The sequence below is a fragment of the Trachypithecus francoisi genome, unplaced genomic scaffold, assembly GCF_009764315.1.
Source record: "Trachypithecus francoisi isolate TF-2019V2 unplaced genomic scaffold, Tfra_2.0 Lachesis_group10, whole genome shotgun sequence".
NCBI lineage: Eukaryota > Metazoa > Chordata > Mammalia > Primates > Cercopithecidae > Trachypithecus > Trachypithecus francoisi.
The window spans coordinates 43,850,355-43,863,279 of record NW_022681455.1 but is presented as its reverse complement, the minus strand read 5'-3'; the positions used below and the strand labels follow the sequence as shown (position 1 = coordinate 43,863,279).

Sequence of the window (12,925 nt, the reverse complement as noted above, 5' to 3'; positions counted from 1 at the left end):
CGGATCACCTGAAGGGAGTTTAAGACCAGCCTCACCAACATGGAGAAACCCCGTCTCTACTAAAAATACAATATTAGCCAGGTGTGGTGGTGCATCCCCATAATCTCAGCTACTTGGGAGGCTGAGGCAGGAGAATGCCTTGAACCTGGGAGGCGGAAGTTGCAGTGAGCTGAAGTCACGCCATTGTGCTTCAGCCTGGGTGACAGAGTGAGACTCCGCCTCAAAAAAAAAAAAAAGTACAATGATTAAAATACTGGGTCTGGCTGGACATAGTAGCTCACGACTATAATCTCAGCATTCTAGGAGGCCGAGGTGGGAGAATTGCTTGAGGGTGGAGAGACTGATTGAGTCCAAAAGTTTTTTTGTTGTTGTGTTTGTTTTTAGATGGAGTTTCGCTCTTGTTGCCCAGGCTGGAGTGCAATGGCATGATCTTGGCTCACTGCAACCTCTGTCCCCGGGGTTCACGCAATTCTCCTGCCTCAGCCTCCCAAGCAGCTGGGATTACAGGTGCCCACCACCACACCTGGCTAATATTTTGTATTTTTAGTAGAGATGGGGTCTTTATTAAAAAAAAAAAAAAAAAAAAGACAAGTGTCAGGTCATGGAGGCCAAGAAAAGGGTATGTTTCAGGAAGTAGGGACCAGAGGTCAAAACATACTATAAAAGGACAATGATTAAAATACTGGGTCTGGCTGGGCATGGTGGCTCACGCCTGTAATCCCAGCACTTTTGGGAGGCCGAGATGGGAGAACTGCTTGAGTCCAGGAGTTCAAGACCAGCCTGAGCAACATGGCAAACCCCTTCTTTACAAAAAATACAAACCTTAGCCAGGCATCATGAACGCCCCTGTAGTCCCAGCTACCTGGGGGGCTGAAGTGGAAAAACTGCTCTGGGGCGATGCAGGTTGCAGTGAGTCAAGATTGTGCCATTGCACTCCAGCCTGGGTGACAGAAGGAGAGCCTACTTCAAAAAAAAAAAGAAAGAAATCAATCAATCAATCATTCTCTCTTCCTCCTCCTTGCCACCCTTAAAAAATAAATAGGGCCGGGAGCGCGGTGGCTCACACCTGTAATCCCAGCACTTTGGGAGGCTGAGGCAGGCGGATCAACTGAGGTCAGGAGTTCGAGTCCAGCCTGACCAACACGGAGAAACCCCCGTCTCTACTAAAAATACAAAATTAGCCGGGTGTGGTGGCACATACCTGTAATCCCAGCTACTCGGGAGGCTGAGATAGGAGAATCGCTTGAACCCAGGAGGCAGAGGTTGCTAGGAGCCAAGATCACACCTGCACTCCAGCCTGGGCAACAAGAGTGAAACTCTGTCTTTAAATAAATAAATAAAATAAAATACTGGGTCAGGTGTGGGGCTCATCCCTGTAATCCCAGCACTTTGGAAGGCCAAGACAAGAGGATTGCTTGAGCCTAGGAGTTCAAGACCAGCCTAGGAAACATGGGGGAGCCCCATCGCTACAAACAATAAAAACAAAAATTAGCTAGGCGTGGTGGCTCGCACCTGTAGTTCCAGCTACTCCAGAGGTTGAGGTGGGAGGGTCTGCTTGAGCAGAGGAGGTTGAGGCTGCAATGAGCTGTGATCACACCACTGCACTCCAGCCTGAGTGACAGAGGGAGACCTTGTCTCAAAAAAAATAAATAAATAAAAATTAAAAAATCCATGTACATGAAGGGACACATTTTATCAGACAACTGCAGCAGGCCCTGGTTATCAAGAGGGCCCAAGGCTGGTCATGTGAGAATGTTGGGAGAATGGTCTTATCTCTTCCTTCCAATTCCCATCCTTCTTGAGATCTCTCACTGAGTTCTCTAGTCTCTGTCTCTAAACCACAGTTTCCCTAGTAGGCCTGTACCCCTGGCTAGACCTCTACAGCATAACCTTTCCTTCAGTGGCACAGGACTAAGAAAAGTCACATGTGCTTTCAACCACTGAAGACCCACATAATTGGCCTAGGGTCAGCTAGGCCCTTTTGTAGGTTTTGGTCTTTCTGCTGTCACTGCTTTGGAAAATTATGCTATGTGAACAGCATGATCAGTAGACCTGCCTCCCTCCTTGTGGCCCTGGGAGGAAGCCATGGACTCTACCAAGTCTGAACCCCCGCAGGGATCACCAGAGGTAAGTCATTGTTGCTGCTTCTAGTTTTCCAAGGACAACTGAAGTCTAGAGAGAAGAGTTGCTTAATTTCTTTTTGTTTTCTTTTTTTTTTTTGAGACAAAGTCTCATTCTGTCACCCAGGTTGGAGTGCAGTGGCGTGATCTTGGTTCACTATAACCTCTACTTCCCAGGTTCAAGTGATTCTCCTGCCTTAGTCTCCTGAGCAGCTGGGACCACAGATGTGCACCACCATGCCAGGCTCATTTTTTTTTTTTTAGTTGGAATCTTGCTCTGTTGCCCAGGCTGGAGTGCAATGGCCTGATCTCGGCTCACTGCAACCTCCGCCTCCCAGGTTCAAGGGATTCTCCTGTCTCAGCCTCTGGAGCAGCTGGGATTACAGGCATGCGCCACCACACCCTGCTAATTTTTGTATTTTTAGTAGAGACGGGGTTTCACCATGTTGGCCAGGCTGGTCTCGAACACCTGACTTCAGGTGATCCGGCCACCTTGGCCTCCCAAAGTGCTGGGATTTACAGGCGTGAGCCACCGCATCCAGCTGAGTTGTTTAATTTCTTGACCGTGTATGAGCACCTCGCAGTTCCAGAAGAGGGGAGAAGAGAACACACTGTGAGTGGTGTGAGTCATGAGACAGCCATGCGGCTGTGAATTGAGCCCTAGCGTCCTGACTCGCAGCTCAGCAACGTAACTGCTTTTCCGCCCTGCCTTTCTGGTGTTCTGTGCACTGGCTTATGTCGCTGAATGTGTGTACTCTGTAGAGTGCAACAGCACTAAACAACAGGAGATTGCTTCGTAAGAAAGTCAAAAGCCAACAATCCCCTGTGGCCCTAGGCCAAGTTTCTATTCCCGGCCACTGCCCCGCCCTCGTGGTGGTTGGTGCAACCCGAGCCCCAGCCCCGCCCGAAGTAGGGGCCAGGCCCCTCCTACAGTCTTGGCTGTTTAAAACCAAACTAGGTTCTTCCCGATTGGTTCTGCTTCAAAACAAAGGGGAGGAGGAATACTCGCTTTGAGTATGCTTGCAGCCTGCGGGCAGCAAGCTGGTTTACGGGTTCGGGTCTCGTGTCGCAGGCACCGCGATGCCTCCGGCTGTTAAAACCAGCCCCTGGATGGTAATAAAGCAGTGACTACTATGTAAAGGTAGCATAGTCATCGCAACAATAACAGCCGTAATTTGGCTAATCACCATCCGCCTCCGCCCTAGGGTTAGCCCTGATTCACCCCAGCCGCACGCGGGCCATTGGGGAAGAAACTGAGGCAGAGGCGGAGCCAGCAGGCTGGCGGGACCAGTAGCCTCAGTTCTGCGGCTCTCGAGGTCCAAAACCTGTTGTCTAGGATCCGCGCTAAAGGGCCAAATCCCGGAGCGCCCACAAGGGTCGATTCTGATGTAAGCTCTTCGACGCTGGTGTCCTCGCCACCCAGGCTGCGAGGCTCTAAACTGCCCCCAAGCCCTAGAAAAAGACCACAGCGCGGGGACTGCAATCCAGACTACAGCTCCCTTAGGCCTTTGCGCGCCAAGGCGCGCTCCTTCCCCACGCCTCCGACGACTCCCGCGGCCACTTGCGCCGCGATGCCTCCTGGGAGTTGTAGGGCGGTGGCGTGTCATTTTCAGCGAATTCCCAGGCCTGGGGACTCTACATCCCGTGGTGCCCCGCGGCTGTTTCTGACGCGACCCGCAGGCCAAGGAGGCGGGGGGCGTAGCTTTTGCAGAGCCCCACCCCACTCTGCTCGGGCCGGCCGGACACGGCGGTGGCAGTAAGGGCGGCGGCGACGGCGACGGCGGCGGCTGCGGCCGCGGGAGGGGCCGAGCGGGGGGCTGGCGGCAGCGGCGAATGGACTCGCGGGTATCGGAGCTGTTCGGCGGCTGCTGCCGGCCCGGAGGGGGCCCGGCCGTGGGCGGAACCCTCAAGGCTAGGGGTGCCGGCAGCACCAGCGGCTGCGGGGGCCCAAAGGGAAAGAAGAAGAACGGAAGGAACAGAGGGGGCAAAGCCAACAACCCCCCGTACCTGCCCCCCGAGGTGAGCACTTGAGAAGTGGTGGGGCGGGAAGAAGCCACTCTTTCCGGTCCATGACTCCAGGGAGGCGGGACCCAGAGAATTAATCCCCCCTTCCGGTGTCGAGACCCCAGAGAGGAGGGGCACGGGGGGAGAACCCCTCTTTCCGGTCCCGGAACCCCAGAGAGGAAGGGCAAAGACTGGACTCAGGTGACAGGATCTCAGGGAGGAAGAGTGGAGAGGGAGGAAGAGTGGAGAGGGAGGACTCCCCCTTCTGATCTAGATTACCCCAGGAGAGAAGTAGAGAAAGGGGATCCCAGGAAGAGCACCCCAGCCAACTGCGTGTGCTGCCATAGGGGAAGAGAGACTGCATCCTGGGACGAGAGGCAGACAGAGTAACCACCACTTCTTCTAAACTTGTTCCACAGGGAGAAGGGGAGTACCCGGGAAAAGAGCAGTGTGTTCCTCACACACAGCCTAAACCAGTGATTATCAAACTTGGCATGTATCGAATCTCTCGGATTGCTGGACCCCAACACCCGGCCAATTTTTTTTTCTTTTTTTAGACGGAGTCTCACTCTGTTGCCCAGGCTGGAGTGCTGTAGCGCTATCTCAGCTCACTGCAACCTCGGCCTCCCGGGTTCTCAAGCGATTCTCCTGCCTCAGATTCCCTAGTAGCCAGGATTACAGGTGCCTGCCACGCCCAGATAATTTTTGTATTTTTAGTAGAGATGGGGTTTCACCATGTTAGCCAGGCTGGTCTCAAACTCCTGACCTCAGGTGATCCACCTGCCTCGGCCCCCTAAAAGTGCTGGGATTGCAGGCGTGAGCCACCATGCCCAGCCTAGAATTTCTGATTCTTTCTTACTAGTGAGGATGGGCCTGAGAATTTGCATTTCTTACAAGTTCCCCTGTGATGCTAATGCTGCTGGTCCCAGGACCTCACTTTGGGAACCACTGATCTAGGCCCTAGACTCTCATTCTTGCACCACATTTTTTGAAGCCACCCATCCCCAGAAAAATGATTAAAAGGTTTTTGGAAGGTTTTTATTGATGGGGAAAAAAATCTCCTTAACACACCTTGAGGTGGAGATTATGAGTGAAGACCTGTTAGGGCCTGGGTGCCAGAGAGCCTTGAAGGGATGAAATGATGACAGGAAGGGAAGAGGAAAAATAAAATACCCAGAGAGAGGGGTAGAAAAATGCAGACTGGCCAAACAGGCAAATCCCATATCCCTTTGCACCTGGGAGAGGAAGGCTCAGGTAACAGGGTGCTTCTGTGCTGTGCTACCCACTGGAGCTAGAAGATACTGTGGAGTGGATTCAGGATTTCACCTCCACTGAGGTTAAGGGGCAGGAGGTGAAGGCCATAGCAAGTCTGTCCACTTCATTACATTTTCTGAGTTTTTCTATTCCTCTCAGCCCCAACTTTGGAGCTCTGCTCCTCTCTCACCTAGATCTTCTCGGTCATCAGGCTTGTAGTGACCATTGCTGAGCTCACCCTTTGGCTCTGATCCAGAACCTCTTGCAGCCTCTTACTCTAGATGACATCAGCTGAGAGGGGCAGGCAGGGAGGAAATGGTGTTTCCTAGACCAGTGACAAAGAAAGGTTTTAATAGCCTGGGCACAGAGGAGACAGACTTCTGGGAAAAGCGGGTTTTTGAGGCCCTGGAGGTGGGGAGGAAGGGATGATCTTGCATCTAGGAAGAACGTGCTGCTAGTGATCAAAGAATGGATTGATTCAGGGTTCTGTTCCTGGCTTAAATGGGTGACTCCTTGTTTCCTTATAGGCTTTCCCTTCATAGAGGCCATGCTGGGGTTGAATAGAGCATCTTGTCTGCCACTGACCTTTAACAGGCACTTGCCTGAGCAAGTGCCAGTGGGGCTTCCTGCTTTCTCAAGTTAGCTACCTGGACCCAGTGGGAGTTGAGGGGAAGTAGGGATTGGGTCTGGACAGTGTATGGTAACTGCTCACTGTTTCTTTTCAGGCTGAAGATGGAAACATTGAATATAAAGTGAGTCCTAGGCTGGGGAAAAGCAGGGGCTGGGGTAGGTTGTCCTTGCCAGTGTGGGATAATTTCTTTTTTGTTTCTTTCTATTTTTTGAGATGGAGTTTTGCTCTTGTTGCCCAGGCTGGAGTGCAGTGGCGCAATCTCAGATTCTCCTGCCTCAGCCTCCTGAGTAGCTGGGATTACAGGCATGCGCCACCACGCCCGGCTAATTTTGTATTTTTAGTAGAGATGAGGTTTCTCCATGTTGGTCAGGCTGGTCTCGAACTCCTGACCTCAGGTGATCCACCAGCATGGGATAATTTCTCTGAGACCCTTCCAACTTCATAGTCTATAGCAGTTTAAGGATATGGTTCAGGTTAAGGGCTCTGTACCTTGTTCTGTTGGAGGGGGATCAGGTATGAGTTTAAGTGGAAAGGGAAAGTTCTGGTCCTTGCAGCAGAACAGGTGGGGACCATGTAGGTTTGGGAGGAACACCTCTGATTTCACCTCGTGATACCCCGCTTGCCCTAAGTTGAAGCTGGTGAATCCATCCCAGTACCGCTTTGAGCACCTGGTGACACAGATGAAGTGGCGACTCCAGGAGGGACGTGGTGAGGCTGTCTACCAGATTGGGGTAGAGGACAATGGGCTGCTGGTGGGGCTGGCTGAGGAGGAAATGCGAGCTTCACTCAAGACCCTGCACCGGATGGCAGAGAAGTATGCTTTCCCTTCCCCACCAGTTCTCCTTTACTTGACTTGGGAGGACCCAGGCATACCCAGTTACCTAGGGCCTGAGGGGCAAAGGTGGGACTTTCCTTCTCTTGACAAAGAGCTGAAGTGGGGAGGGTTAGTGTTTTGGTCCCCTCCTCACTGGACCTAGGCTGTTTAGATCCTTGAATTAAGATATGTGTATTTGTTTTAAAGGGAACTGTGAATGAGGAATAAAGTGGAGGGTGGTAGGAAGTGCGCTAAGGTATTGGGAGCTCTGTGGGAGGTGCAGGAAGTCTGTAGGTCCAGAGCAAGCCTGGAATAGAAGGACAGGTGAGATACGGCAGCTGTGGCCTTGCTGTGACAGGGTTGGGGCAGACATCACCGTTCTTCGAGAGAGAGAAGTGGATTATGATAGTGACATGCCCCGGAAGATCACTGAGGTGCTAGTACGCAAGGTCCCTGACAACCAACAGGTGAGCACACACCCATCCCTGTCCCTCATGTCCACACTGTGGAAGGGCCCTGTGGTGGCAGGCTGACTCCTGGCCTGGGATCCTGGGGGCTTCCAGTTCATCAGTTGCTCCCTAGGGAACGTCACTGCCCTTGACCCAGTCTTCAGTGAGAGGGGTGAGGGATTGGAGTCCTTATCTCTGGCAATTCATCCACAGTTCCTAGACCTCCGTGTGGCCGTCCTGGGGAATGTGGACTCAGGGAAGTCGACTCTGCTTGGAGTCCTGACCCAGGGAGAGCTGGACAATGGGCGGGGCCGGGCTCGGCTCAACCTTTTCCGCCACCTGCATGAGATTCAGTCTGGCCGAACCTCCAGCATCAGCTTCGAGATCCTGGGCTTTAACAGCAAGGGAGAGGTGCATGGGATCAGTGGGACCCAATGGGGCCAGACTCTGAGGATGGGATGGTAGTAGTGAAGGACATACGATGGGGGCAGAGTGTGGAGACTTTTTGAAATAGTATAGATGAATGCCCTGAGGGGACTGTGAACAAGCTCTGTCCCTCTTAGGAAATCAATGGGGAATTAACTGAATTAAATAAAAAATGGGGTCAGGATTAAGAGGCAGGGTCACCCAGGGAATGGTTTAGGTCCTGGCAACTCTGAAGGGGTTGGAAGGGCTGGCAGGGGGCACTGAGAGCCCTGGGCCCTGGGCCAGGTGGTGAATTACAGCGACTCACGGACGGCAGAAGAGATCTGTGAGAGCAGCTCCAAGATGATCACCTTCATCGACCTGGCAGGCCACCATAAGTACCTACACACCACCATCTTTGGCCTCACGTCATACTGCCCCGACTGCGCCCTGCTCCTCGTCAGTGCCAACACTGGGATTGGTACGAGGCATTAGGGCAGGGACAGGGCTGAAGGGGGGTGCTGACTCTCCTACCCTGGGCCTCAAATCTTGGAGACACACCAATGCTTCTCTTCTTCCCTCTCCTGCCTTCTGCGTTCTCACTCTTCTCTTCCGCTGCTTGCTGTCCTTCTGAGGCAGCTGGCACCACAAGGGAACATCTGGGGCTGGCCCTGGCCCTGAAAGTGCCCTTCTTCATCGTGGTCAGCAAGATCGACCTGTGTGCCAAGACCACAGTGGAGAGGACAGTACGACAGTTGGAGCGGGTCCTCAAGCAGCCTGGCTGCCACAAGGTCCCCATGCTAGTCACCTCTGAGGATGATGCCGTCACTGCTGCCCAGCAGTTTGCTCAGTCACCCAAGTAAGCCCACCTTACTGTAAAGCCCTGATCCACTAGGAAGGCTGCCACAGATCCCAGGGCCCAGGAGCATGATATCCCACTCTTCCAGGGCCAGACCAGTTCTGGCTTAGTTCTGTGGGTGTTTCAGCTTGGGATTGTGGAGGGACATCTTGCTAAAGGGCTTGACCCTCCCTACTAGTCAACCTGGAGCATTGCTGATGCCTGGGACCATGGGGATGAAGTGCTATACCAGGCATTTGCTGTTTCCCTTGGGCTCTGGGATGGGCTTCTTGTGTGACATTGCTCGACTGGCTCACAAGAAGGCCCAGAGTTTCTGAGCCATTTGCAGACAGGAGAGAGGGGTCCCCAGCCAAGAGCAAGCTCACCTTTCCATGTATGGGGATCTGGCCTCTGCCTCCTGTTTGGACTGTCTTCATCTGTCCATTCTATGCCTCCCTCTATAGTGTCACCCCCATCTTCACATTGTCCAGTGTGTCTGGAGAGAGTCTGGACCTCCTCAAAGTCTTTCTGAATATTCTGCCGCCACTCACCAACAGCAAAGAGCAGGAGGAACTCATGCAGCAGCTGACGGAATTCCAGGTAGGTGACTGCCCAGCAAATAGGCTGGCAAACAGGGAGGGGCTACTTCAGACCAAACCCAGAGTCTGTTTAGAGATTTTGGACCCACCAGCCCTACTTGGCAGGCCATTGATAGCGTTTTCTTTGGCTTCAGGTAGATGAAATCTACACAGTACCAGAGGTGGGGACTGTTGTTGGAGGGACCCTTTCCAGGTGAATTGTCTTGCTTGCTACCCTCCCCACTCAGCCCTCACCCATATACTCAAAGACATTCTGGCTCAAAGGAGGAGACCCTGGAATTGAACAGAACCTATTTAAAGGACGTGCTTATTTGCAGATTAGGGTTTCACTATCAGAAGAGCTGGAGAATGGTAGTCTGTTGGCTTTGGAGGGAAGAAACAGTATTGCTGCCTATTGGGAATCTCAGGCCCCTGACAGAGAAGTGTGGGTTTTGGGCTCCAGGAAAAAAACTAGAGTGTATTCAACTGATTTCGTCTCACATAGGGAAATGAGAGGCGTCACTTAAGACTCTTCTTTGCTTGCTTTTCTTTTTTTTTTTTTTGAGACAGTCTCGCTCTGTTGCCCAGGGTGGAGTGCAGTGGCGTGATCTCAGCTCACTGCAACCTCTGCCTGCTGGGTTCCAGCAATTCTCCTGCCTCAGCCTCTCGAGTAGCTGGGATTACAGGTGCCTGCCACCATGCCTGGCTAATTTTTGTATTTTTAGTAGATGGGGTCGTCACGTTGGCCAGGCTGGTCTTGAACTCCTGACCTCAAGTGATCCACCCGCCTTGGCCTCCCAAAGTGCTGGGATTACAAGTGTGAGCCACCGCACCTGGCCTAAGACTGCAAAGCAGAGAGTGAAACTCAAGGGGATAACTTGCTTCTTCAGGGGTTAGGTGTTCAGTGTTAAACCAGCAAGTGCTTCTCTGTCCGCCATCACTGCTGGCCTTTTTTGAAATTAGTTTTCTGATTCTGAACTCTGGCAGTGATTCCCCCCTATATCCAAGTCAGAATTTAGGGTTCTTCTTCCCCACTTGAGGGACTCAACCCTAGAAGGGAAGGAATGCTCTGGGTGATCCTAATAGAGAAGTAGGTATGGGGACCTTGGCTGACACTGTGCCACCTGCCCTCTGGGCTGCAGTGGGATTTGCCGTGAGGGAGACCAGCTGGTGGTGGGCCCCACGGATGATGGCTGCTTCCTGGAACTGAGAGTATGCAGCATCCAGCGCAACCGCTCTGCCTGTCGTGTGCTGCGAGCTGGTCAGGCTGCTACATTGGCGCTTGGGGACTTTGACCGTGCCCTGCTTCGCAAGGTGAGGTGGGTGCATGGGTTGGAGAGGGAACACTAACAGAAGTGCCTAGGAGACTGGCTACTGAATGAGCACCTATCTAAGGTGCTTCAGAGAAAACACACTCTGACCCAAGAAGCTTCTGGTCTAGTTACAGAGACTATAAAAACAGCTTAGCATACTCATGAAGTGCAGATAACGAAATATGAATCACTATGTTACACTATTTTTAGTGAACACTATTTTTAGTGTTCAGGACCCTAAAAATGCAAAGCGTTAGATGGGCTAGAGGACGTAGGAGGTGGGTAAAGACTCATTCCCTCTGAGAGTTTTGATTATTGTTTTTGAAGTCTTTGTGTTTAGAGTTGTGTAGAGGAAGAGGAAATTCAAGAGCTATAAAGGGTGTGGGATGGCTGGGGAGGGAGAGTCTGATGTTAGAGCTGCCCTTCTGGGCCTGGGGTCTGTTCCTCCCCAGGGCATGGTGATGGTGAGCCCAGAGATGAATCCTACCATCTGCTCGGTGTTTGAGGCAGAGATAGTCTTACTGTTCCATGCCACCACCTTCCGACGAGGATTCCAGGTGACAGTACACGTGGGCAACGTACGTCAGACGGCAGTGGTGGAAAAGATCCATGCCAAGGTGAGAGGGACCTGGCCTTCCATTTCTCCAGAGGTCAGAAAAGAGGGAGGCCTGCCCCAGACTGGCAGAGAACTCCTTGATCCCACAATGGGAATAAAACCCCACTTAGGGTGGGTAGCGGCCTGATAGGCCTCTGGAGGGTGGAGAGCCACGGCTGGCAGAGAATGGGACAGAAGGCACTGGCCAGGGGAGTGACCATTTATCTGCTGCAGGACAAACTGCGGACAGGCGAGAAGGCAGTGGTACGTTTCCGCTTCCTGAAACACCCAGAGTACCTGAAGGTGGGCGCCAAACTGCTGTTCCGGGAGGGTGTCACCAAGGGCATCGGCCATGTCACTGATGTACAAGCCATTACTGCAGGAGAAGCCCAGGCCAACATGGGCTTTTGAATCCTTCAGGCAGGGACAATTCTGTTGCTGTCCCTACAATATATAAGGTGACTTCCGGCCATGCTGCCCTGCCATTGGCGGCTCTGTGTTAATAGGCTAGGGAGAGAGGGGTGCTGTCTGCCACTTGCTCCCTGCCAGCTTTCTGGAGAGGTGCCAAACTTGGTGTGGCCAGGAAAGGGCAGTCCTGAGGGAGAAGACAGGATTCAGGGCAGTGCTCAGAAGCTGTGTGCTCACCTGGTTGGCTCATCAAACCTGGCAACCCTGTGGCCTGTCTGCTGGAGCTGACTACATCCACTCATCAATTCCTCGGCCCCACTACTAAGACTGGGCATGTTTTGCTGGTGTGGTCTCTGCACTTCAGGAATTGTCACAACGGGGTGACCCTCAAAAGCACTCCTTTTTCTATACCTCTTCTCAAGGCCATGTAAGTTGCCCATCTCTACCTGGCTATGGACAAAAGGTTATCTGCTCTTGGCCATCTGGTGGTGGCAGCTCAGAGTCTGAAGAAGTGGCACAGGGACAGTGAATGGTAGTGTTCCCACCCTGTGCTGAGGCCTGAGGCCTCTTCCTCAGCTTTATCTCCCTTTCACTCAAGGGCCATTTCCCCAGTCCCTATCTCCCTCACCCCCTCCCGGCTCATAGGCCCCACAGGTGCTATTTGTTGTGCTGGCCCAGGCGTGGGGCTACCAAGCAAAGGCTTGGCATATACCAAAGGCCAGCTGCATGCCCATCAGTCTGGTCCTTTTCCTCTGTGGTCATGTTGGCTTTCATGCTGGATCAAATGTTTTACTTTCCCAGACTGGTGGCATCTGAGTTCCCCATCCTACCACTCTCAGCCCACTTTTCCTGCCCCACCTAAACCCTCTTGTTTTAGTAATCTGTAGTGACTGTTCCCTTCCCTCTGTTGCAGGGAACCAGGAGGAAAGGGAAAGATGTTGCCATATTTCCTACTCTTTAGGCATGGACTCTTCTTTCCCTTTGTTAGTGTCCTGGGTTCCCATGGACTCAGGGATTTGTTGGCTGAGGTTTCTCTGCGCATATATATATATATATACATATGTATATATATTTAAATACACATATATATTGTACAGAATAAAAATGTTTTATTGAATACAGTGTGCTTATGCGTTAGCTACAGGCTCAGCTTCCTTCCAGGGCTAGATATCTCTCCAGGATTAGAGACAAGTGAAACCCCAACATTGCTGAGCCCTGAATGTGGAAAGAACCCAGCTGGTATCTCATTCACCATTCTTTTTCTCTCCTTCACATAGGTTCAGAGTTCCAGTGTTGTAACCAAGTATTGTGGCCCGTTTTCTGTAGTTCAAGTGAGCAGAGTACTGAGACCTTTCACGTGAAATAGATAGCTACCCTGTATTTGAAGAGTTGGCCACTTGATGATGGTCAGAATAGTAAGGAGCCCACTTCTGTGCCCTGTCAGAGACACAGTGCCAGCTACTTAGAGTAGAATTTAGAGACAAAAGGTAATCTGGTCCTATACTTTTCAAGTTTA

General features: G+C 52.1%; 1 protein-coding gene across 3 annotated transcripts; it reads left to right on the top strand.

The window, feature by feature from the left end:
• The first annotated feature begins 1,834 nt into the window (after positions 1-1,834).
• GTPBP2 (GTP binding protein 2) lies at positions 1,835-12,535 on the top strand. Of its 3 annotated transcripts, none has more exons than XM_033217286.1 (12): positions 1,835-2,127; positions 6,104-6,130; positions 6,639-6,823; positions 7,182-7,290; positions 7,486-7,683; positions 7,984-8,158; positions 8,317-8,536; positions 8,980-9,115; positions 9,249-9,307; positions 10,236-10,407; positions 10,859-11,023; positions 11,236-12,530. In XM_033217286.1, the coding sequence occupies exons 1-12, from the start codon at positions 2,086-2,088 to the stop codon at positions 11,410-11,412; spliced, it is 1,665 nt and encodes a 554-aa protein (XP_033073177.1). In that variant the 5' UTR covers positions 1,835-2,085; the 3' UTR covers positions 11,413-12,530. The 3 variants fall into 3 exon arrangements, with proteins under 3 accessions (XP_033073177.1, XP_033073178.1, XP_033073176.1); XM_033217285.1 differs by lacking the exon at positions 1,835-2,127 and adding an exon at positions 3,837-4,139 and having other exon boundaries at positions 11,236-12,535; XM_033217287.1 differs by lacking the exons at positions 1,835-2,127; positions 7,486-7,683 and adding an exon at positions 3,836-4,139 and having other exon boundaries at positions 11,236-12,528.
• Positions 12,536-12,925: the final 390 nt, after the last annotated feature.